Source organism: Triplophysa rosa, linkage group LG20, assembly GCF_024868665.1.
Source record: "Triplophysa rosa linkage group LG20, Trosa_1v2, whole genome shotgun sequence".
NCBI lineage: Eukaryota > Metazoa > Chordata > Actinopteri > Cypriniformes > Nemacheilidae > Triplophysa > Triplophysa rosa.
Window position 1 is genome coordinate 12,133,968 of NC_079909.1, and position 24,865 is coordinate 12,158,832.

General features: G+C 38.9%; 1 protein-coding gene across 5 annotated transcripts in view; it reads right to left on the reverse strand.

Moving 5' to 3' along the window:
• Window positions 1-24,865, reverse strand: part of atp2b4 (ATPase plasma membrane Ca2+ transporting 4) — a 67,136-nt gene that overhangs the window by 28,446 nt on the left and 13,825 nt on the right. For all 5 annotated transcript variants that reach the window (XM_057362496.1, XM_057362493.1, XM_057362494.1 and 2 more), the window contains exon 2: window positions 5,147-5,621. In XM_057362496.1, the coding sequence (XP_057218479.1) occupies window positions 5,147-5,342 (196 nt within the window). In that variant the 5' untranslated portion in view covers window positions 5,343-5,621. The remainder of the gene's footprint in view (window positions 1-5,146; window positions 5,622-24,865) is intronic.

A 24,865-nucleotide genomic window follows, 5' to 3' on the forward strand; every position in this document is an offset into this window, starting at 1 on the left:
ATTCTAATGATAGTTAAATGCATAATGAAAACTTGCTATCGTAGACGTACACCAGTTTACTGCATGTGTTACACAGTTTACTCATCACTTCAATATTGTTTACCAATATCTCTGATTTACATTTTCATCACAGCGATGATAGCATTTCTATTTTGCTGTTAAAACAGTGCAAACAACATTGGACATGCCTTGCAATCATTTCATATTTAATGGTTGTCAGCCAGTCTCTTTGGATCTCATGAATCGCTTTGCAGACACATCCAAGATTGTGTCGACTAATTAAAGTACGAAATCATTATTAATGTCTTTTGAATTGAAATTTACCATGTGTGCTTGGGTTTTAATTACGCACTTAAGTTAAAACATTTAAGTTTGACTTCTTCAGCTTATTATAGCATGAGTTTTGCCTCAAAGTGCAGCTGGTGATTATTTCACTGCAACTAAACTGCTTAAATTTGAGATCAATTTGTTACTCAAATCCTGCAGTTTTCCCACATGACATCACAAAGCATTTCAATGTAAAACAATGCGTTTCAGGTTTTTTGTTTGACAAGTCAGTGCCAGTATGGTTTGTATAAAAGATAAATAATAGATAAATATAATAATAAGAATTATAAAAATATAAATATAAAAATAATCATTTTTAAAAAGAATATTAAAAAAATGTTACCTTCACTTTTATGACAAACTGTAGGTATTATAATGGCACTTAAAGTGGACTCTATAAAAAGCTATAAAAAGTGGATTATTAATGCGGCAAATTTCATTTTACAATATTTCCAGATGAATACAATTCACTCGGATAACCGAGCTTACTATGTGCTCCAAGTATACAGGAAAGCCTACTTTACAATCTAACTTTCTGTCAGGTACAGGAAGTGTTCATCTTGATGTCAGGAATGTAAGGATTTCCACCCTACAGTACACAATGCGTTTACAGTATGTATGTATTTCTTTGTGTGTATAGTCATTTCATCTATTTAGAACAGAAATCCACAAACACTTATTGCATTTTAAACCTTCAGGAAATGTTTTTATCCATCTAACGCATAAAATGCTCTTCCTCCCTCTGTGAATGTTCAGGCCTGCTGTATAGATGGATGGCATGGAGCACAGAGAACAAGCATTTTAGCTTTTCCATCAAGCTACTCAAATGAGAAAAAAATATCAGCATTATTTGACCATCAGTAAATCTATGCAGACAAACCTGCAATTGGACTTAACAGTGGGTTATGATTCACTTTTGCTGCCATGGCAACTCACAACAGAGTGTATTTAAATGACACTTTTACCAGCTATGCTTTTATCCTGCGTTTTAAAATGACATCTTTACAACCTAGATACATTTCAATGGAAACATAAATTAATAGATCTTTAAAAAGCCACACAAAGGTTTTAATCTGCATGTAATGTCTAAGTAATGTTCAAATACCACTAATTGTTAGAGACTAGACACACAAAATACCTTCAAAAGGTCTTTTAATGTTTAAAAAAATGTAATTATTGTTCATCACTAATAAAATCTTTCTGACGGCTAAAATTATTTTTAAATTAAGTTATTTTGAGGTCTCTGTATGACTGGAGGCTGTCAGAAGCTGGTCTCTGTTACCAGGAAGCTTTGTGAAGTTTGTGGTTCGAGAAATCAAATTTTAGCCATTTATCCAAATAAACAAGGATGACCCCCACACCGAGGCTCAAATCACCCCCCCCCAAAAAAAAACATGTGCACGAACGACACCCACAGCAAGTCATGGGTGTGAACTCAGCTTTTATTGATTTACCATAGAATTTGAGGAGTGGTTGAGAACAAAAAGCAAAGTCTAAAAGCCAAGATAACACATAGATATTCTTTGACTTTATCTTCAACACAAATGCCATGATTTAGAGGCCAAAGCATATATTCTAACCATCAACAGGACCAATAAATGTCTATTGAGCCGATAACTGGGATGGACTATTGCTTTTAGTCCGTGTCATGCTTTAATGCAAACAGGAGAGGTTTGAATTTCAAAAAAATATTACAGCAGACCAGTGATGATTCATTTTTCTTCCCAAGCCAAGTATGCAACAAGAGCTAAGTGCCAGTGCCAAGCCAATACGCCTCTAGTGACAATTTTAATATTTTTACTTTTTTTTCTGTACCAAATGGACAGCTGCAGCAGAATAGATGGCTTATTTCTTGTGCCCTAGACTTAACTTGTTTATGACACAATATAGGATTGTAAAATAATGTCAAAAATGTTAACATCTCCGTGGCACCTAAACTGAATAGCAAAAAATGTTACTTTGGTTTTGGCTTTTCCACCCACTCCTGCATTTAATGGTAAAAGAGAAAACATAATTTATGCTCCCTTCAATAAAATGAGTCATTTCTTGTGTTGCGAAGTCTGTACAGCTGTCCCTTCATTACTAAATGGAACAGAGCGATGATCTAAAATGTAATTAAGGACATGGTGTGGAGCAAATTTCAATGCTAGAATGATCCAACTGAGTCCATATGCCAAAGGGGAAGATGACAGGCCTACTGGTGTTTGCTTTGCGTGCTCACGCTGTTCTTAGGGAGCAAAGACCAATCTCACCTTGAACTGACGAAGGTGAAATAATCTTGATGCCGTGACAAGCTCATTTATAATGAAATACTGCTGAAGGTGATTCGTTTTCAAAAATGGGTTGCTTATTCAACAGTGGCTTGCAAATATTTTTAAAGGTCAACATAAGAATTCAACTATCCTGTTGATAAGCGATGTCACCCTCACTGCAGTGAATGTTATGCCGTTTAATGCCCTCAAATCAAATCAAGATAACCGTGCAAGGTTTCACAGTAAACAAACTCCTGTGCCAGCGACTGACCTATGAAGAAAGGCACGACCGCATCCTGAGAGCAAAATTATCTTGTCATTTCCAGCATCACTTCACACATTGAAATAACTAATTGTGCTCAATAATCAGACTCTTCTTCTGGTTTCAACTATTAGTCCTTACATTAGCCATTACTAAGGTCATACAAGCATCTCATTCCCTGAGCCCATTCAATCTTAAAAAGTAGTGTCTTGCAGAGTTGAATAACTGAGATTTAACATATTCTTTCATTGAACTGAATCATAAATCCTACATTGACATTTACGGAGAATGTGCACTCAAAATCTCTTGCTGCACTTAAAGATATGTTAACCAAACCCTTCTGCATTTTGACATTTTCAAAAAAACAACATTCCGTTTGATTTATAAGCCATTTTCCTCAATGGGACCAAAAATGTCCCCACAAGGTCAAAAATGACTGGCATTGCTATCTTTGTGGGGATACTGAAGATGCAAAAACATCTCTCTATATATGATATAAGTTTTGAGTCATTTTTTTACTTGCATCATAGTTACATTAGTAAATGAGTTTACTATTATTCTGAAATAATAAAATATTAATAAGTGGTCCCTAAACTTCTGAACATTAGTTTAGGCCCTATAAAAACTAGGGATGTGCTGGAATGTTCGAATATTAAAAATGTTTTTAGAATATTTGTATTTTTCATAAGAATAAAACTGCGTCACCACAAGGTTAAGCAACCGCTTCAGAAGACCTTAGAGTTGTCACGTCTTATTTAACGCTTCTTCACTTCATCTGTAATGATTTTATAATATACAGAAAATATAAAAAATGATTTGTATGTGTTCCTAAATCTTTGTTCACTCAGATCACAAGCTAGTTTAAATATTTTAAGTTTACACTGCCCGGATCGCGTTTTATACTCGGCTCACATCACCATATTAAAGTGTTTCAAAACTGGTGAGCCACAGAATTCATTAACATTACTTACATTAGGTATAAAAATACCAATGTAATATTAAATGATTAACAATAATTTATTTATTACCATAACTTGTTCAAAGCGGTTGTTCTTAGTAAATGCATATTCGTTTGTTAAAAATATGTTAAGTAATGCTAATTTAGACAACTTGAAACGTACATTTCACTGCAACTAATGTTAATGAATTTGGCCTTAACATAAGACTGGCAGCTTTTTCCATACCTAAAAGCCAGAATTTTCCTTCTAGAAGTTCAAATAGGGTCGTCGCCTTCAAGTGACAGCCTGTAAATAAATATGCACGGATGCTTTTTTTGTTTGTTTTAAAACGCGCTGTGATTCATTACCTTAGTTGAAATAAATAGGCCTACCTTATTTATTGATGCAAATGCAATGCAAAGCTAAACAAGACAGACACTGACCGTGAACGACAAAGATAACAATATTTATGCGGTGCTGATCAGCAGGAAATATCTTCCTCAGATGACAGTCACGTAATCAGGGAATCAAGCACTATGGCTCCATGTTTGTTGCTGGGTATTTTTTAGGATCTTAACAGTCGGCATGGAGGTATCAAGCCCGTTTGCTTTATTTATTATTAACATTATAAACAATAAAGCCAGATATTCTTGTCAGATCTGGGTTTTGTTACTGGGAGTTAGAAGAGAAGCGCATTTTCTCCACTGCTTGTTGAACAGACTTTCACCAGAGTAAAATAGACCTATATGCTTGTTTTTCTTATCAAGAACATGTAAAACAAAATAAACAAGATAACCATATGTCACAGGCTGTCAATATACATTGCGTTTTGTTTTGTCCGTTTTCTTTTTTTATTATACTGTTTCGCAGAGGTTTAAATGCAGTTTTTATGTTTTTTTTCAACATTAAAAAACCTATATACAGGATATAATATTAATGTGTTATGAATATTTAATGATAATTATAAGCTGTGAAATTGTGACTAAACAAAAACGCAACAAATTACGTCATTATTAACTTAATTTAAATAAACGAATATTCGTTTTTATTAGCTCAAATATTCGAATATGAAATTATTTAAAAATGCCCATCCCTAACAAAAACAAGTTATAAATTCTGGATAACAACTGCAGAATAAACATTTTTGAAAGTTTGGCACTACATAAAACAGTTGCTTAAATTAGGAAATGGGAACAATGTTTAATTATCAAGAGGTGTAAACTAAATCTAATCCCCAAAACAGGCTTTCTGAGTGACAGACTGTGTCCCAAGACTCTCTACTCAAATAAGTAGACTAAAGACAAAGCAACAAAGAACAATGTCCCAATTTCATGCATGTGTGGGTACAGGTTTTCAGTTAGTCTTACCGTCGATTGCCGATGTCTTAAGCCTGCGGCAGATCCCCTGCACATCTCCATAGCATTCAGCTATCTTGGAGACCGCCTCACCGCTGCGGAGTTCCATCAGCTGGCGGAGCTGCATTGTCGAGCAGCCAAACTCCCCATCGTGGTCGACCTCAACAACCGAGTTCCCCTGCGGGTGGTCCGCGGTGTTGTTGGCCATTTTGACTCGTTGAGTTTCAGTCACACCTCAGGACGCGAGACTTCTGATCTGTCAGCTTGTAAACGTAAGACTGGAACGCTTCAGGTAGTAGACACGCTTTTCCCAATTTCAACGGGCCTTGCTGTGTGTGCAACCGGATGTAGAGTAGAATTGTCTTTTCGTGTAGAGAGCGAACATGCATCAGAGGAAGTGTTTTTGAAGATGATGATTGTGGTCAGACATGTTACAGCAGCAGCGGGGCAGCAAGGGGATGTAGATTCAAGACGCACCAAGGAGAAACTGGAATAAAGAAGGAAAGACATTGTCATTTTGGCATCTAGAAGTTACATATTCAAAACAAAACAAAAGTGAAGGAGCACGGAATGATGACAGTTGTCATCTTGGAAATCAATCACAAATCATGTTAATAGATGAATATGAAATAACGTATTGTAACATTTACCTTTGATCACATCAATGTTTAATGGCAAATTACTACTCATACATCCTTTTATTTGTCGAATTGAATGATGGGGTAACGCAGCGCAGCACAACAATAACTTCTACATTTCTTTTGAGACTGTAAAAGCGGAATGGCATCATGTTCATGTGATGAAGGCACTGAAGGCACATTACACTGGTTAAAATTGAGAATTTCTAGCGTTTAAACATTGCTGGATACAATTGGCATACAAGTACACATAAAAATGTGTATGATATGTAAAAATCCAAAGTACAAAAAGTGACCTCATTTCTAAGTTTTGTGAAGAAGCAGAAATTTTGAGAGATTGAGAGAGAGAGAGAGAGAGAGAGAGAGAGAGAGATTGAGAGAGAGAGATAGAGAGAGAGATTGAGAGATTGAGAGAGAGAGAGAGAGAGAAAGAGAGAGAGAGAGAAAAAGAGAGAGAGAGAGAGAGCGAGAGCGAGAGCGAGAGAGAGAGAGAGAGCGAGAGCGAGAGCGAGAGAGAGAGAGAATAAGACAAAAACAGCCCATATGAGAGATAAGGGGTCTTGTCTGTGTTAATGTGAGATAGGAGAGCTTCCAACTCCATCGGGTGTTCTTATGTACACAGAATACAAAAAATGGAGGTCACTCTTTGATGTGTGCTTAATTTTGGAAAGGGATTCGCGTATAAACCCTACAAAGAATTTTTTTTTTAAATCACACATATATTCATTGATGGCAGCCAAGAGAAGTGAACCACTGGATGCTGAAAAGCCCAGAGGTGGGTTTTAACCCAGAATGGATTACTGTCCACTCCTATAGTGTTTTCAGCTCTAGTGTGGGTCAAGCTTCAGCCACTGTACAATGAATTATCTTATCCTCTCTTGCACACACATCAGCCCAGGTTGAGTGACCTGATTCTTTAATCCCGTCTTGTATTTAAACTGAATGAACGAACTGCTAATCTGCCGATAGCAATGACTACTTGAGTTTTCAAAATGATAACAGCCTAGCAGCTGACGGTCTGTCAAGCTTGAGTTTACAAACAATTTCATTGGTCAGTGTATTCCCATTCATTACGTGTATGGATGTACCAGTTGATTATTGTATTGAGTTTACTTCTAACATCAGTACTAATGTAACAATGTCTGTAAATGTTGGAATGTGTAAATGCCACAAGAACAAGTTCTACAGTGTTTCCAAACAAATGTCATCCATTGCCCAAGTCTTTGAAAGAGGCCATTACCAAGCCTTCAGATTAGCGGAGCACATAAACTGTTTGAGCACTTCTGCTCAGGCCATGTTAAAAACAAGTGTCCGATTTTATCTCCAGTTTTATATTTTCTGTGGAATGCGAGCCGTTCCTCACCATGAAAAATCTGCCATCATGATGTTAAGTGGTTGCCAGTGTTTTGTAACCCAGTTGCTAAGTGTTCCTTGTTATTCGGAGTGTTGTCACGTAATGTGTAGTTTCTGTTAACACTGTGAACAACATGTCAGAAGTACAATTTGCCATGCTGTATGACCAAGGGTGTAAAAAGATTTCTTTTTACAAAGCAAATACAATGCAAACGTTCCCAAAACGTTTTAATTTAGGCAGGTGTAACAGTGAGGGCAGACCGGTATGGCAGTGCAAAAACCGCACTTCAATGCAAATTGCTCCACCCTTTACTGCCTCTGTAACCATGTTAAGATACAAAAATCATGCTACGTCTTTTTATGGTGAAAGACAGACCACTAATAAAATGGCAACTTTTGCATGCTATTTTACTACACATGTGAGTGGTCAAACAATCCATGATCTCCGAGAAATACCACAAGATGATAACTCATTTGCCAAGAGCATAATCGAAGCAGACCCTTTGTGTGAATGCCTGACAGTCACACTGATTGACGCCTAAAAATGGAGCAATTTATCACACAGTCTCAGCAGGGCATTTAACAAATCATTTTAAATGCTATGAGCTTTCATTCAATGCATTTAGGGAATGAGCTCAGCCCAAAGAGCTATTTGCATTTATCAAAATGAAACACAAACGGTTGTAGGCTGGTTTAGCAAGCGTAACAGGCCAGGCACATAAACCCCCACCCACTTATGCTCAGGTGCAGTGAATGTGCAACCAAAGAGCCTATTTAAACTAAAATGCACTTTTATTAGGTCCAAAGGTTGTTAGCTGTCACAATATAGTTGACAGTTTAATAATGTAGAAAAAAGCTAAAAGCTGGTCCATAGATGGACAATGGATGTATTTTGCTGTCTATTTATTTCTAACTTCACTCTTTTGGCTTTGCAAGTACAAACTGCACATTAAAGGTCCAGTGTATGAAATTTAGCAGCATCTAGTGGTGAGGTTGCAAATTGCAACCAACAGCTCACCCCTACCCACTACGGTGGCTGATACATAGCCAAGATGGCTTAACGTTTTCGCTTCTTTCCAGGAGATAACGTATTTACGAAACGCGCTCTGTAGAGCAGTTTGTCCGTTTAGGCCTACTGTAGAAACAACATAGTGAATTCCATTTAAGGGGACCCACAGTGTATGTAGATAGAAATAGCTCATTTTAAGGCAATTAAAACATAACGCTTCATTATGTAAGGTCTTTATAAACCTGAAAACATAGTTATGTACTGTATATTATATTGCATTTCCGTCAATAGATCCTACAAAAATATTATACACCTTTAAGAAATGCTAGAAAGCCTACAGTGAAAGCTCAGTCTTCAACAACAGATAACAGAATACCAAAATTACGTCAAGGGAGGAGTCAGAGTGGCATTACTTCCTGCGAATGTGACTACGTACGTATTCACCATGACCAGTGTTTCCCATACAATGCATTTTTTTTTAAGTTTACCTCTTTATTAGGTACGAGACAAAAAATTACAATAAACTGTAATTTACTGAATTTTACTGTTTTATTTAACAGTATTTTCACGTATTTTTTAAATGTGGTAAATTACAGAAATAGATGTATGAATATGAATAATAAAGTACAATGGCCTAGTGAACCTTGCTGTGATTCAACATTTTCCAATGTATTTGCTATAAAAAGTCACAGCTTACAGAATCGTAGAACAGACACAGATTTAAAAATTTTAGCGAAAATGCAGCGCTGATGATACTCCACATTAGTGGTCCTTAATCCTCATCCTGGGACCCACAGCTCTGCACATTTAGTAAGTCTTCCGTATTTAACAAACCTCATTCAAGACCTCAGTTTGTTAGAAGAAAGCTTCATAAACTGAACTTGGTGTGTCAGATAAGAGAGACAAAACGTGCACTGCTCTGGGTCCCAAAGTCTTAAAATCTGTGTGCAAAGTGTGACAGCGTACAGGGAGTAGAGGGTGCGCTAAGCAGTTTTCACTCCGTATTCCAGTGTGAGAGTAAGGAGAATGGTGAGACACTGAGAGGATTAAAGCCAAAGTTGTATTACTATGGCTGAAAGTGTGGATTGAGCACAGGATGGAAGTAGAGGAGACCAAACACCGGGGGAGTGGAAAAGTGGGCGGGAGCATCCGGGTAAATGGAGGATGTGAAGCAAGCGAGGGAGGAAATAAGAGAGAGGCACTGCTGTAGGATTAAAGCGTATGAGCAGTCGCCTGGTACGTAGCAGATGTAGATCATGGCCACATCTGTTTCCCTCCACTGTCCTAAAGCAGTTGTGCCAGCGCAGGCCTTAAGGCCGATAGCCGCCTCCACTCTACTGGGGCTCTGCAGCAGCACAGACCCTTTGCTGCCTCTGCCTTTTTTCCGCCCTCTCACTCGGGCTCTCTCGCTTTCTTTATTAGGGTGACTCATCAGTCTACATTGCATCTCAAAAGTTTCAGACTAAAACACGCAGGTTAGCACACATCTGAAAGGGGAAACATCTCAGCTCCCTGCAGACGAGGCAGCCTCATGCTGTCAGTGTCTAAAAATGACAATACTCCCGTTATATACTTACGTTGACATGTTGACTTTAGTCTGTCAGCCGTTACCAAAAAAAGAATAATGCTACCTTTGTTCTTTACGACGTGGTAATTTTAATGTATTTTTAATCAGGAAGCGGATGTAATTAGGCAACGAACCTATCAAAATGCATGTGGCAGAGAGCTGTGTGGCGGATTTTTTAAAAATGTCTTCCCCTCTGCAGAGAGATACAACGAGCCGTAGGCCAGTCCGGGCATCAAAGCCAGAGGGGAGAATCAAACAGTCTGATGCACTCCCAATAATTAAAGGCAGAGAACCGGATGGAGACAGCTATTAAATTACCCCTGATAGGTCTTTGTCCAATGAGGTTTAGGACAGGTGAGGGAGAGCAGATTAAACAAAGCATACTAAAGCCCAAACAATATTTTTTGTGCATCAGCTTCTTTAAAAATATAAAAAACTCTATGCATCAGGAAAATGCCTTGCAGACCTCACAGGCAACCACTAGCTCCCTGGGGAGAGTGAGACAAATAGTGCACAAACAAACAAACTACACCGCCACCCTGGCAACTTGTGAACTCTCATTTTTTAATGTTAGGAAAACAACAGATGCCCAGTAGCAAGTGTATTTAATACTGTAATATTTAACCCTTTAATGAGTGTCTTACTGAGCGATGACCAGTCTTGGCACCTAATCGGTGACTGTCTCCCCCTTCCCCTGACCCCAACTACGGCTCCATGTTGCAGAACAGACAGCCCATTCATCTTTGCAATGCCTCCATGTGTTTCCTTCGCCCAGCACCTATGTTTCAGCTTTTCATTCATCAACTGCCCTGGGTCCCTGCAGGAGAGCGAGAACTAAATAACTTCTGGCTGAAACAGATGACAGGCAGCCAAAGAAAGAGAGGGTTGATCGGAAAAGGCTGATGGAGGGTGTACATCAAAGTATACAAGAATTGTCTTTTTTTAAAAGGGCATGGCCCGGAGAGATGAGTGCATGAGATGGATGCAGACGACAGGGTGAGACATTTTTTGACTGGAGTGGTACCGGGAGATGAAAAAGCACAACGCGAGATGGAGTGGAAGGCATCTAAACCTGACAGATGAGGCATATAGAGAGGAAAAAAAATACAACAACGTTGTGGATAGAAAGACACGACAGAACAGTATTTGAGCATTCGTGGTGGTGAATGTATGTGTTAACGGGGGCTGTGTAATTGGACCCAGTCAGGAGTGAAACACTCCGTCTGTGTGTCAAGGCGGCGGCCTGAGCCCACCCTCCCTCTGACTGCAGCCACACCTGCCTTGAATACTAAAGCGGCAGAATGCGGAGCCTTGGACGCAGCTGCTCGCTCTGCACCAATCCAACAGACTCGCACTCATACACGCACACTTGCTGCGCCCACACAGCCTTCAGCCGAAGGGAAGCACCCTCCCACCACAAAGTTGCGACATGCCGTAGTCTGTGGGGCATTGTATGGTACTGAATGATTTATGTTATGTATACCAAAAAACAAGTGTGCCGCATACCAAACAAGGCTTGAGCCGCAACTGTGTGTAAAGGAACAGATCCAAGTTATTCTTGAACAAACAGCAGCTGACTTGAAGAAAAAAGCTGGTCGGCCAAAGCATTATTTGAGAATTGGTATAATCACATACTCTGTGAAACTGGAATGCATTTTTGCTTAAAGCTGCACGCTGAAAATCAGGCATGTTTTTTTTATTGATTATAGATGCTATTGCATGAATCACTCTTCAAATCTGCGAAAAAATGTATATACATATTTTTTTAAATACCCTAGCGACAACCTACAAATGCCCTAACAACCACCAAGTGCACCCTTACCATAGCAACATGCTTAAAAACACCAGCAACCTAATACAAGTTTACATGGGCAGTCAAACTGTTCTCATGATATTTCTTTTATTTTTCCTAAACTCGAAATGGACAAAGTACGTGTTTATGTCCACTGGAGCAGGTGGGAGAAAGTGCCACACCCGTGTCTCTGTGTGCATGCTGTGATTGTTTGTGTCTTAGTGTTCATGCCAACCCCCCACCATCCGCACAAAATCATCTACTGAAAGCCTCATGTCTCTGACACAACAACACTACAGCATACACACACAGCCTGGCTGCCTGGAAAAGGCCACACCCTGTCTACAGTCACGTGACCCAGAGGAAGTTGGAAATCCCTTACACAATCTCAGAATCTCACACAGCCCAACAGAAAGAGGGAAGCGAGGGAAAAGAGAGTATGCAGGGAGGGTGATAAGAAGAGAGGAAAAACAAGCCTGCTTACATTAAAAGATTTGAAATGGAGCAAGTGCCTGGGATTTTGCTTTCTTGTCATGTCATGAACAATATTCTGAACTCATTCAGCCGCCAAACCCCATGTGCTTGCACAGATAGCAAGCGACGTCCCGAATCTACGTGTAAACAACTAGGCTGGTTGAATGCAATTAAACCCACCATTAGCAGAGCGTGAGTAGCAAGAGTTGTCATGGCGCAGGAGCAAAAGAAAGAATAAAAGACACGAATCAACCATGGAAGAAAAATACAAACCAAATTCAGTCAAAGGTCTTGGAGCGAAGGTGTAGGTGGGGGTAAGATGGATTGCGAACAGGTGCAAACAAGACAAATGCACAAACTGTTTCTTCAACGCTGAACTCTGCTCTGGCTGCATCACAGAGAGGAAAATTGTCATCACAACCATCTGTGCCGTTTTGCAGATTCAAAATTCATAATGCATAGCACTGCGTCCTAACCAAGTGTTATAAGGTTACAGTAACAAACAATTTTTCTAACCACATTGATCGGCAGGGATTGTTTTGATCAGGATTCCATGTGGACAGTTATGAGAAACAAGATCTTGGACTAGTAATTTCACAGTGGACAGAGCTATCCAACATACTGCAGGAATGACAGACAAGCGACTATCAAAATCTGCCATTCATTATTTGTAGCAGTTGGTTAAAACAACACCAAACACAGTGGATCTTAATGATTTGTGGAAGAAAACGGTCACATTTTGTGAACTGAAACAAATTCATGCAAGATCATTTGAAGCATTAGTAGTAATGAACCCTAGTAAAACTGCCATTTGAGTCTGAAATATGTCTGTCCATTCCCGGAGCTACAATGGCCCTTTCCCGAGCCCTTGAGGGGAATTCTACCCTGAACTCAAAGGGCTCTCAAAAGCAAATGCATTAACTTTCACTGAAATACAATAACAGCACAGAAGCTAGACTAACAGGCTCTCAAAAGATGGCAAACACATTGGTCCATTCTTGTTTTTCTCCAAGACGAGCAGACATAATAGAACCTAAGCCACGGGTCCCTCTGGATTCCACGATGGATGGCAGAATAAACAATGCTGAATGGCAAGAGAACAAACCTAACAAAATGGAGAAACATGCTGTTGAGAACAGGAAAATTATTAAGTTTGTACCACTGACACAGCATCCATGCATGTCCATGCCACATCTTGATAACAGAAATGATGGAAACCCAGACACGCTAATACCAATGGCGTAGCTGTTGGTGGAAACGTTAAAGATGCTTTGCAAATAAACCACACAAGAAGTGGAAGGAAAGGAAAATACAAACAGTGTGTTGGAAAAAGGAGGGGAACAGTCATGTTGATCAGCTCCTCCTGGCATAAAGCGCTAGTGCATTCTTGTCAAAATCATGAGGCTTGCGACCTGCATCAGGCCTGAATGTGGGAGTGTGGTTTGTTTTAGACTTTAGAGGAAGCCAATGCTCATTAGTTGCGAGGACAGGACAGGGTACTCCTCAGGTCCACAAATACGTTTTAAAGTGGAAAACAAATTCTGTCATCACTGACTCGTAGGGATGGGTATCGTTAAGATTTTATCGATATCGATACCGGTACTTTTCAATACTGTTATTGATACTACACTCTATAATTTGATGCAAAAAACACATGATGTGAAAAGATGTTAAACATTTTAAGTTTCTGTATTACAGCTGAGCTTCAGAACTGCAGTTTACAAATGCTTCCGAGCAAACAGAAAATGCCACATAACAAAACGTGTGTGTTCCTTAGCATACAACTTACTGCACTTAGCATGTGCATAGGAGCACATCATAATGTAATTCAACATATTTACTATGGTTATTTGGCTGGTAGACCGTATTTCTTTTTTCCTTTCTGGTTTTAGGTCTACATAAATTTAAGTACTATTTTCTAAGCACGTAATTTTTTTTTATTATATGTACTATATGTACTACGTCGAGCAAACTTCGGCCATTCGGACATCAATCAGGGATGGAAAATGATAGGCAGGCAGCAGCCTCTAATTCGCCATTTAACACCCGAATACACAGAGATAAAACAACGCAAGTATCGATAACAGTATCGTTTGTCATGAAGCTTATCGATACTCAGGTATCGACCCAATTATGTACCGGTCCAAAAAAGTACCGGTTCTCGGTACCCATCCCTACTGACTCGCCTTCTTGTCATTTCAAACCTGTATGACTTTCGTTCTTCCGCATAACACAAAAGAAGATATTTTGAATAATGTTGTTAACTGGCCCCCTTTCACTTGCATTGGTCTTGTGTCAAAAGTCAATGGGGGCCAGTGCTGGTCGGTTACCAACTTTCTTCACAATATCTTCTGTTGTGTTCTGCGGAAGAAAGAAAGTCATAAAAGATTGAAATGACAAGACGGTGAGTAAATAATGACAGTATTTTCATTTTTGGGTGAACTATCACGATACTACATTTAAACAGCAGGTCCGCAGCAACTGCGATTATTTCTTTGGAAAACATCACAAATCTAAATTTGGGTTAAAAACAGTTAATCAGACAGACAACATTAAAATAAACATTTAATATAAAAGCGCATCAACACATCATACAGACATAGAAACAAAAGGGGCCCAAAATGTTTTGTTATTGGAAAATGTAAGCCACATTCACAGGGTGTCAAACACACACACATGGGCTTAGAGTCAAACACAACAGGAGATCCATCTCACTTGCACTTGGAACACCAGTGCCAAAGGAAGCATCATTCTCACCCTTAAAATGATCTTGGCACACTGACTAGAATTTTAAAATCTTATTCACAACTATTTTTATCTCACCTCTTAATATTCGATGCAATCGCCATCAGGAAAGGTGATAATGATGGTCATGCTAATCCTTATGCAAGCAATACAAAACAGCACCAGCTGGATTTGTTTCTATTGAAGCAGCTAACTAAATGACAAAAAATAATGCTTAATAATAACATTACTAAAATCAGATTAGAAACTCATCAAAAGAATAAATGGGCTGAATACACAATTTTTCTGTTCTGATATTTTTGGAAAGCTATAGATTGTTATGGAAATACCCATGTAACTTTCCATGCAAAATGGATGACATCAAATAGTTGACAGTCCTGCTTTGCAATATAGGAAGGAACAACCCTATTATTGACTCAAACAACTGTCCTGAAGCAGACTGGTCAGTCACCAGCCCACATTTCCCACCCCCATGCCTTGATCAATGGCGGCCTCCTATAAATCAAAAACAGTCCCTCAGTGTGAACACTACGGTGATAGGATCAGGCAGCCGTCTCAAACCACCACCTCTGCCTTGGTCGTGTCAATATGATAAATACTTCAGTCACCAAAGCAGAGAGTACCAAATGAGCAAACAGACGAAGTGCGAAACAAAGATCTGTGTTGCAGAGAAAGCTGACTGTATTTACCACCTTGTGACTGCTTAATAAGTGTGAAACATATCAACAAATAGTGCCGCTATGTCAGAGAAAATTGTGGTACAGCTTACTCGGAGCACAGGCTGCAAGATTTGTTTCATCAAATCTGGACCTACTAAAAGACCTGAAAAAAAAATGTACACACAGAGATGACAAGACTTGGTCAACACTCACGCTTGTTTGTGTGGATCCAAACAACTGGTGAGGGGGCAAAGGGAAGGAAGGGGAAAGTCATGCTCATCACCTGTTCTGGTGTCAGGGTAGGTGGAGTATATCCGAGGTTGGAGGTGAGCTATTAATAAAGTCATGATGAGGTACATGGAGGGGGATCCCTGGATTACTGACTGTGCTGGGTTAATTATAGTCTGACTCACTGCTCTATTGGTGTCCCATCAGCCTCAGGAAGACCGACTCTAAATGAGGGGGACAACATGTTTGTTCAACATGCGAAAGGTTTGTATGCATGTCTGTGTGCAAACATACACTTGCGTCTGGCCCTCCAGCTTAATTTGTGCTACACAAACATACACGCACCCACTTGGCCAATTGGCTGGAATTATTTTTTGTTCTCATGCACCAAAAATCTATTATTGGCTTTTTGAATAGTGAATGTTGGAACATACAACGGTTTATTGCGGTTCTCACAAGCGGCATTTAAAGGGTTATCATGTTTCAGTATTACAGTTCAATGTTTGTTTGAATTTGAATTATTAGCCTTTAATAATTTCTTGTAAATAGAACTGTTGGATAAAAGCAAACTCTCTCTCGAAAGTGTGCTGCTGTACAAAAATATCAGCACGAAATATCTGAAATTCAGTACAAAAGCCCTTTGGCTCTTTTGATAGTGCTTATTTCATCCATTAGCATGCTCTCTAGATATTCTACTGCCACCAAAAAAAAACTGTCATTAAAGAGGCAAACAGAATGATAGCTGCCTCTCAATATGTACAGAAGAGCAATGTAGCGTGGCTTTTAATTCCCCATGCCTGTCGAGTTCTCTGACAAACTGTTAGCAAGTACAGATCCTGCAGTATTTGCTAAGAAGGATTAATACTTGGTACAAATATAGCACATTCCTCGAAATCTGAATCATTCCCAACTTCAGTAACAGCAGATGTTACAAGTGAAATTAATCAGCTGGGATTGCAACTCTTTTTTAACAATATTGCATTTTTTGAAGAATACTGTTGGTATAAGCCCATTTTCTGTCGCATTCCAGAAACAGGACAGGCATGTTTTGTCCTAGAAAATGCTCTCAATGTTTGATGGAGCGCCACTCAGCAAGTCCAGATCTGTACAGGAATTTATGAGCACGAGTGTGCGAGTTTGTGTTTTGTTGTAAGAGTTCAGCTATGCAGACCCTCAAAGTGTGAAACTAGTCTGATTCCAGGCATTCCGATCCTGTCTTGCAGTCTACAAAACAAGTGAATGCAAAGACCAGCGGACAAGAGACAATATGCATTCCTCTAGTTCTGTTGTGGCAGAATTTTAAAATCACTATTTAGCTGGAAAACAAAATATGGAAAACCCTAACGCACATTTCCGCACACCAACCCATTCTCTCAAAACATGTTTATTTTTTCTTCCTCTAGCCTTTTCTTGTTCCCCTTTACAGTTCTTCTCTCTATAGCTTTTTGTACTGGTCAGAGAGAAATGATTGTTAATTTGTACGCCTGTCATTCCGAGCCACTCCCAAAAGACTGTGTGGGCCTGGCCCCCGTTTAGAAATTATTCCATGCCGTCAGCCACCGAGAAAGAGGGCGTATTCAGGAAAAAGGGAACAGACAAGAGGAGAAACAAAGTCAGGGGGTGGAAGGTGGGAAAATAGTATCTACAGACCTACAAAATAAATCAGCGAGACAGGAAAAGGAAAAATTCCACATGAGTGTAGGGAAATTTAGCTACATTAGGAAAGAAACACCACCCTGCACTGGTGTAGGCGGCGGAGCGCTCGTGTGATATTTCTAGTTCTGCAGTCGTATTTGTTGACAACCTCCATGCTAATAACACGCTTCACAAGTTTAACCCAGTCTGCCGCACTAGGAAGGAAAAGGCAGCCATTCCGATCCATCCTGGTCGCTTTTATTGAATTAACATCTTGTCACTCTCGTGACCTTTGCGTTCAAAGTGAGCTTTCTTGATGTGTACTTGTTACAGAAAATTGACTGCCAGACGGACTAGATGAACTTCAGTTTCATTAAACAAAAAAACAAATCGACACATGCTGACATTCAAGTTGCGCAAGGGCTGTGAGGCAGTCGAGCCATGATGAGCATTGCATAACCTCTCCGGCACCCCTACGCTCCCCTAACCAAACGTACAAACACAAGCGACAATCCACAACAAGGAGACAAAGATTGAGGCATCAAGCGCAATGTTTAGTACAATATAAAATAGGAATTGAAACCATTTAGTGTCACAGTGAAACTATGATTTTCAACACTAGCTGACATATGCAACTTTTGGTGCATTACCCTGCTTGCTTGGGGAAATATTCAGTTCCAAAACACCCTCAAAGGATAAAAGTCAATTCTTCTGCGATACATTGAGGTATTTGGTAAAAGGAATGACAGAAATCAGCTGACTATAACACATTTCTGGTACATAAGAAACTAACACACCCCACGTCGCTGTCACTTTTCTAACAGCTTGACATTTGCAACATCTTACCTGAGCGATGACTCTGAGAGCTTTGAAGTGAAGTGCTTTACATTTACATTTTCATTTATGCATTTGGCAGACGCCTTTATCCAAAGCGAGTTACATTGCATTATAGAATACATTTGTTTTATTTTTTTAAGTATGTGCAATCCCTGGGATCGAACCCATGACCTTGGCGTTGCTAACGCCATGCTCTAACCATTGAGCCACAGGAAAGATAGTGTTGGGCTATATTCTCTATAGTCAGATCGTTCTATCGCCAGCCTGTGGATCGCCGATACACGATAGTATCGAGGGGCGGGCAATTTACGCACTTATCTATGACAAGCTGGATTTTTGGACAAAAACAGAAGCTTACGTGGCTAGAAAATGCTCATGTGTGACTGAAATTAGCATTCTATCAGAGTGTAAGTTCAGTGCAGTTGGCAACCTTGTTACTTCCCAATAGGGATGTAACTGTATTGTAAATATCAAAGTATCGAGATAGCAAATCTTGTCGATATTATCGTGGTCGCATGACGATAGATCTTCCAGGCAAAGTGTAGTTTTTTCAGCCGAATGGAGCGAGTTGAGGGTAGCGGGAACTACAATTCCCATCAACCCATGCGTGCCATCATCCTCTGCGCTCTGCTGCCGCCCACTACAGATAAAGTTGAGCGAAAATGGCGGATGCCGCTAGTGGCATAGAAACGGATTTACAAATTGTTGAAGCTAAAGCGAATTATAAATCGGATGTGTGGAAGCATTTCGGTTTTCCCGTGACAAGAAACGAGAAAGGAGAAAAGGTGACGGACAGACAAAAAACAATATGCAGACACTGCCAGACTGCGGTGAAGTACAATTCGGGGAATACGACTAATATGAAGAGCCATGTGTTACATCATCACCCCGAAAAGTTTCATGAAGATACGAGGAGCAAAACAAAAAAATATAGCAGTGAGTGAAGCAGTGAATGAGATGAGTACCTGACTGTTTGTGAGTTGTTAAAAGTTGACAAACAACTCAAACTTTTTTCATGTAAATTTTTTCATGTTTCATGTTCTCAAAATTTTTATGTTATACATTTTTATGTTATTATGTTAGTTCCTGTTTCTTACTGACTTTACTGTTCTTTGCAGACAAAATGACCTAATCTAAAAATAATAAATGTGATCTTTGTTCAGTCATTGTTTACTAAACACTTATGCCACATTTTTCCAAGTCTTCATTTGTTTTGTTTTTCTCCTGCACAAAATTCAATAAATATCGTATCGTAGTCTTCATACCGAGGTACTATCGTATCGTGAAATGTTGATACCGTTACATCCCTACTTTAATAATTTCTTGTAAATAGAACTGTTGGATAAAACCAAACTATCTCTCGAAAGTGTGCTGCTGTACAAAAATATCAGCACGAAATCCCTACTTCCCACCGCAACCTTTTAAACGAGAGAAAGTAAACTTGCTGTAAGTCAATATCATTAATCCAAATGCGTCATTGATGCCCGCGTGGGCTGTTATTACTTGATTGCCAAACGGGAACAACTCATGCGCTGGTTTTAAACCCTTACGCGCATAGCAATTCTAGCAAGGAAAAGCCCGAGCCACGCGCATCACAAGCTCTCTCATGCGCGGAAAACTCAAACCCTGCACATTATAAACTCTCTCTGGCGCGAGGAAAAGCCTAAGCCGCGTACATTGCAAGATCTCTTGCTCGAAGAAATGCGCAATGCGCGTTTGTAATATTAATTTGTAACATATATTGTTATAAACAGCCAGCTATCGTATAAGAAATCAACTATCACCGATATGTCTGAGTATCGTCGATACACGATAGTATCATCAATCGGAACAACCCTAGTAAGAGACGGGGTGTAGAATCAGGACATGACCCGAGTCGGACTTGAACCCGTGTCCCTGTGAGCCAACAGCTCATGTATATGTGTCTGGAGCGCTAAGCTACCGCACTGACACAACATTCCAGGTTTTTTAATTAGCGCGTTGTGTAATTGAGCAGAAGCGATCACTAGATGGTCTGAGCTCTTTTATTAGACGGTGGGAGGAAGGTCATGGTGACATCAGCTGGTGAAGCCACACAACCGGAGTACAGTCAATGCTGAGGCATTCGGATGTCTTTCTAAAAACGAGTCATTCTGCATTGTAAATGGTCAAGTCAGCTTAACATGGTTTCAAAAGGTTGCATGCGAATGAGGAACAAAAATATAACAGGGAAGGAAGCAATGAACAGATGGGTAGACAAATTACACCTGTAAATACAACTTGCATACAGAAATGAATATTTTCAACAGTTTAGTTTATTTTGCCACGTTAACACCAATCAAAGAAAAATGTCAAGATGGATCACTGCCTGCTCAAAGAAACTGCAAAAGATTTTAAACATTTCCTTTACTTTGATTTAAAGCCAAAAGAGGTGTTCACACTGTCAGTAATAAAATTGCTGGAGGTCACCAAGGCAATGTACAGTTGGTGGCTTGTAGGCGTTTCTACTCGACTACAGTTTTAACTGTATCATAAGGTGGAAAAAAATCAGCTCTACACTTCCAGTAATAGCCACAGCTACATATTTGCCAAAAGCGCAACTTTGTATCCTCGCCAATAGTCTCTATCAATTATGTCACCACAAATTGGCAATTCTCATTGTAACTCAAGTAATTTAGGTTGCTTTATGACTGCAAATCGCTGTCAATGTGAATGCCTCTTAATATACATTTTCTTATTTGATCTATTCCACATAATAGTAACTGTACAATGAATGAATTGTTTTCACTAGCAAACGCAAATTAGTACCATTTACCACAGAAAATAAATAGTAGGGTGCATAAAAAACAAACCAGGAATCAGACATATTACAGTTAATTGCAGCCCAGCATAATCTGGTTATCACACAAACACTGCTGTACAAGTCTCGGAGTTATTTAGGGCTGTAACAACTAATCGATAAAATCGATAATAATCGATAATGACATTCGTTGTCAACGAATGTCATTATCGATTAGTTGGTCTGTGACGTCACTTGACGTCACGCAGTTATAAATCAAGCGCGTCTTCTTCCCTTTTAAAATTACCATTTTAGATGTGTCTCTCCATGCAGCATGAGCTGTGCATTTTTAAAGTCAGACGTGTCTTTCCGTGCAGCGCGAGGTGCGCAGTTTTAAAGTCAGACGTGTCTCTCCGTGCAGCGCGAGGTGCGCAGTTTTAAAGTCACACGTGTCTCTCAGTGCAGCGCGAGGTGCGCAGTTTTAAAGTCACACGTGTCTCTCCGTGCAGCGCGAGGTGCGCAGTTTTAAAGTCACACGTGTCTCTCCGTGCAGCGCGAGGTGCGCAGTTTTAAAGTCACACGTGTCTCTCCGTGCAGCGCGAGGTGCGCAGTTTTAAAGTCACACGTGTCTCTTTGTGCAGCGCGAGGTGCGCAGTTTTAAAGTCACACGTGTCTCTCGGTGCATGCGTCTCTCCATGCAGCGCGAGGTGCGCAGTTTTAAAGTCAGACGTGTCTCTCGGTGCATGCGTCTCTCCATGCAGCGCGAGGTGCGCAGTTTTAAAGTCAGACGTGTTTAACATGCATCTCTTCAAGCTGCGCAGTTTTAAAGTTTAAAAGGGAGAGGTGTTTAAATGACAAAATTAAAGATTATATTAGTAAAACCCAATTTGTGGCGTTTGCACTTTGCAAAGTACATATTAGGTTAAATACACTGATTTGGTGGTTTATTTAGTTCAGAGGTGGGTAACGAAGTACATTTACTTGAGTACTGTACTTAAGTACACTTTTTGAGTATTTGTACTTAAGTATTACTTTTTCTGTTTACTTTTTACTGTACTTCACTACATTTGAATGACAAATATCTCATTTTCATGGCACAAAAAATTATTTCCTTGGCCAACCCTCCCCTCGCTCCCACGTTTGGGAGAGACTATTGTCAGTTGCTTCTAATATGACACACCTGAATCAACTCACCAGGTGTGTTAATTATGGAGACATTCACAACATTTTGGGAGAAGGCTAATGAGTTCAGTTGTGTATACTTTTCCCATATCTGATTTACTTATCATAAGCAAAAGATGTAATTAATTACATTTATATCCGATTAATCGATTAATCGAAGAAGAAAAATAATCGGCCAACTAATCGATTATCAAAATAATTGTTAGTTGCAGCCCTAGAGTTATTATAATCGTATAAAGCTTTTTAATGAAAATACTAATGTGGTGTTTATAAACGAAACATGTACCATTGGAAAAAACATTTGATAAGCAGGTCAATACTAGGGATGTGCGCTACGCGACTAATTTGACAGTCGATTAAACCATGTAGTCGACTAGTAGTCGACTAGTCTAAAACTATATGGCCCAGAAGGCGTTCCAAAAACTTTGCGTAGGGCATATGTAATACATTTGAAAGACTAAAGAATGTAGGCCACTTTCCTTACTTTATGATCATTAATATTTCTGCATTTTCTGATGTGCCAACCTTGACTGGATCGTTTTAGCGGCTGTAAGAAGTGACGAGATGAGCATTTGTTTGCTTTGGCTGGTCTGTGCCTGGGCTTAAAATATGTAGCCTATAAAAAATCTATTTTTATTTTATCCTTTCAGTCCGTTTTGTCGGACTCTAAAAGTTCAATAAAATTTTAGTAATCAAATTAAATAACATTTTGGTAAAAGTGTGTCTATTACACTGAAATCATAAAACTTCAAATATTTAACAACAATTAATTTAAAGCTTAAAAACTAATGTTTCATTATTTGTTTATTTAAATGATGTTGAATGAAAAAATCATAACTTTTTTAATTATGTTGCAATTTAAGTAGCCTACAAAGTTATAATTAGGGTAGGCCTATAGCCTATCAACAAACAAGATACATTATATCATGTTTTTATTATTTATAAAGCAAAGCAATGTGTGTAAACAAAAAAAGCGAATAGAAAGCAATGGACAAAAAGTGCAGAACAAGCTACAGAACGCATTTGATCTCGCGCACAGCGAATGAAAAAGCCGCTAAGGCATACTGACCATATTAGCTAATTTATAGAACATACATAGGCTAAACACTCGAGTCCGTATGTGATTATGATGTTAATATTAATTTACATGTTCTTGTTGAGGAAATGCAAGCATTATGCTCGGATGAAAGTTGGCTCAATGTTTGTGAACAATAACTCCGTCTGAGGAGTCTGCACAAACTCTGCACGGGCACGTTTATTCATGTGCTTCTTTGTGATAAACATAATCAAAGAAATTTCTAAGTTCTGTGAATCTAGAAGCTGAGACATTCTCATCTCAGTTTTATTGAGTCTGCTCAAGATGCATTCACCGCACATCAAATAACATCAATCCGTCTTTAATGCATTTCAAATATTAAAATATTGATATTTATTATTAAGTAATTGTTAACACAACTGTATGTAGCTTTAGATCATTATCTACTTTTCGTTTTATGCCTGCATTCCGCGCTTCCATCCGCATCGCGGCAATAAGAACCCAATACAGTATGGTTATGCATGGCTCCAGTGAAATTATTATTATGCCACTTTGATATGACATAGTTTGCGTGAAAATCTACCTGTTTTCCTCCTTCAAAACACCCCCACAACTCGTCTTTCATGTGGTCATTTCTGAGCATGCTGCAATTGGCACAAAGGAAACGCATGCTAGATCTGACCTAAAATTAAACATTTCATTCTTGATACACTTTTAAAGACTATAAAAAATTATTTTTTCAAACATATTGTTTTAGTATGTAATTTAAAAGGTTTTTAAACGAAAAATTTAGGGATGCACCGATATGTAAATTTTGGACGATAACCGATACTTCTTTAACATTGGACGCCGATAACCGATATATTGGCCGATAAACAGTATCTAAATATTAATATAAAATTCCCCAAGACTGAGACAAAAGGCAAAAAGTTGCTTTTGTTTGAAAACATTTACTGCAGAAAACAAGGTCACCATTAGTTCCATTCTTTCCCCTTAAAATCATGTACCAAGCCTACTTTACGATTCTTTAACCTTCAAACTTTTCTGGTATATTTTTTATTTAATAAAAAAATTATAGCTGTTCTTCCAGAGCAACCCAGAAAAAATTCTTAATAGCCACATGTCTAACAGGTCTCAAGACAGAAAGCATTCAGAGCAGTCTGACTCAAACAATATGCTTTTGTTCCTATAATTTACACATTCATAAATACTGTATCTACAGTACATACTGTACCAACATCAACAATGTTTTGCTAATAGCAGTAACTGAATGATCACAACAGAAAGACAGTACTGTGCTGTATTTGAACTGTGAGCAGCGTGTAGCTGAAGAAGTTTAACCAGACTAAATTATTTATAATTTATCAGCAATAATATATCGGCCTAAATTTTATTATCGATACCGATATGGCCGATAATTTATCGTGCATCCCTAGAAACATTCAAATGAAAGTCATTTAAATTATAACATTTGGTTTTTCGTGTAATTGACTGTTGTTTTTCAATGTCGACTAGTAGGAGCTCACCATTTAAACGACTTGTCGATTAGTCTCGCACATCCCTAGTCAATTCTAGGTATTAAGTACAGGAACATGTGCATCATGTGGCGAATGACGAAAAGAATGCTGTAGTGTACTATAGTATTTGCTATAGAAAATTGCAGTGCCCTTGTAGTAAACTGATAAACTCTATTAAACACTATAGTGAATTTCAAAACACTATAGTATCTAGGAATTTTACTGCAGTCACTCCTAGATACTATACTATAGTATACTACAGTAATTAAGGTGGACAAATATACCACTATTGTATAGTAAA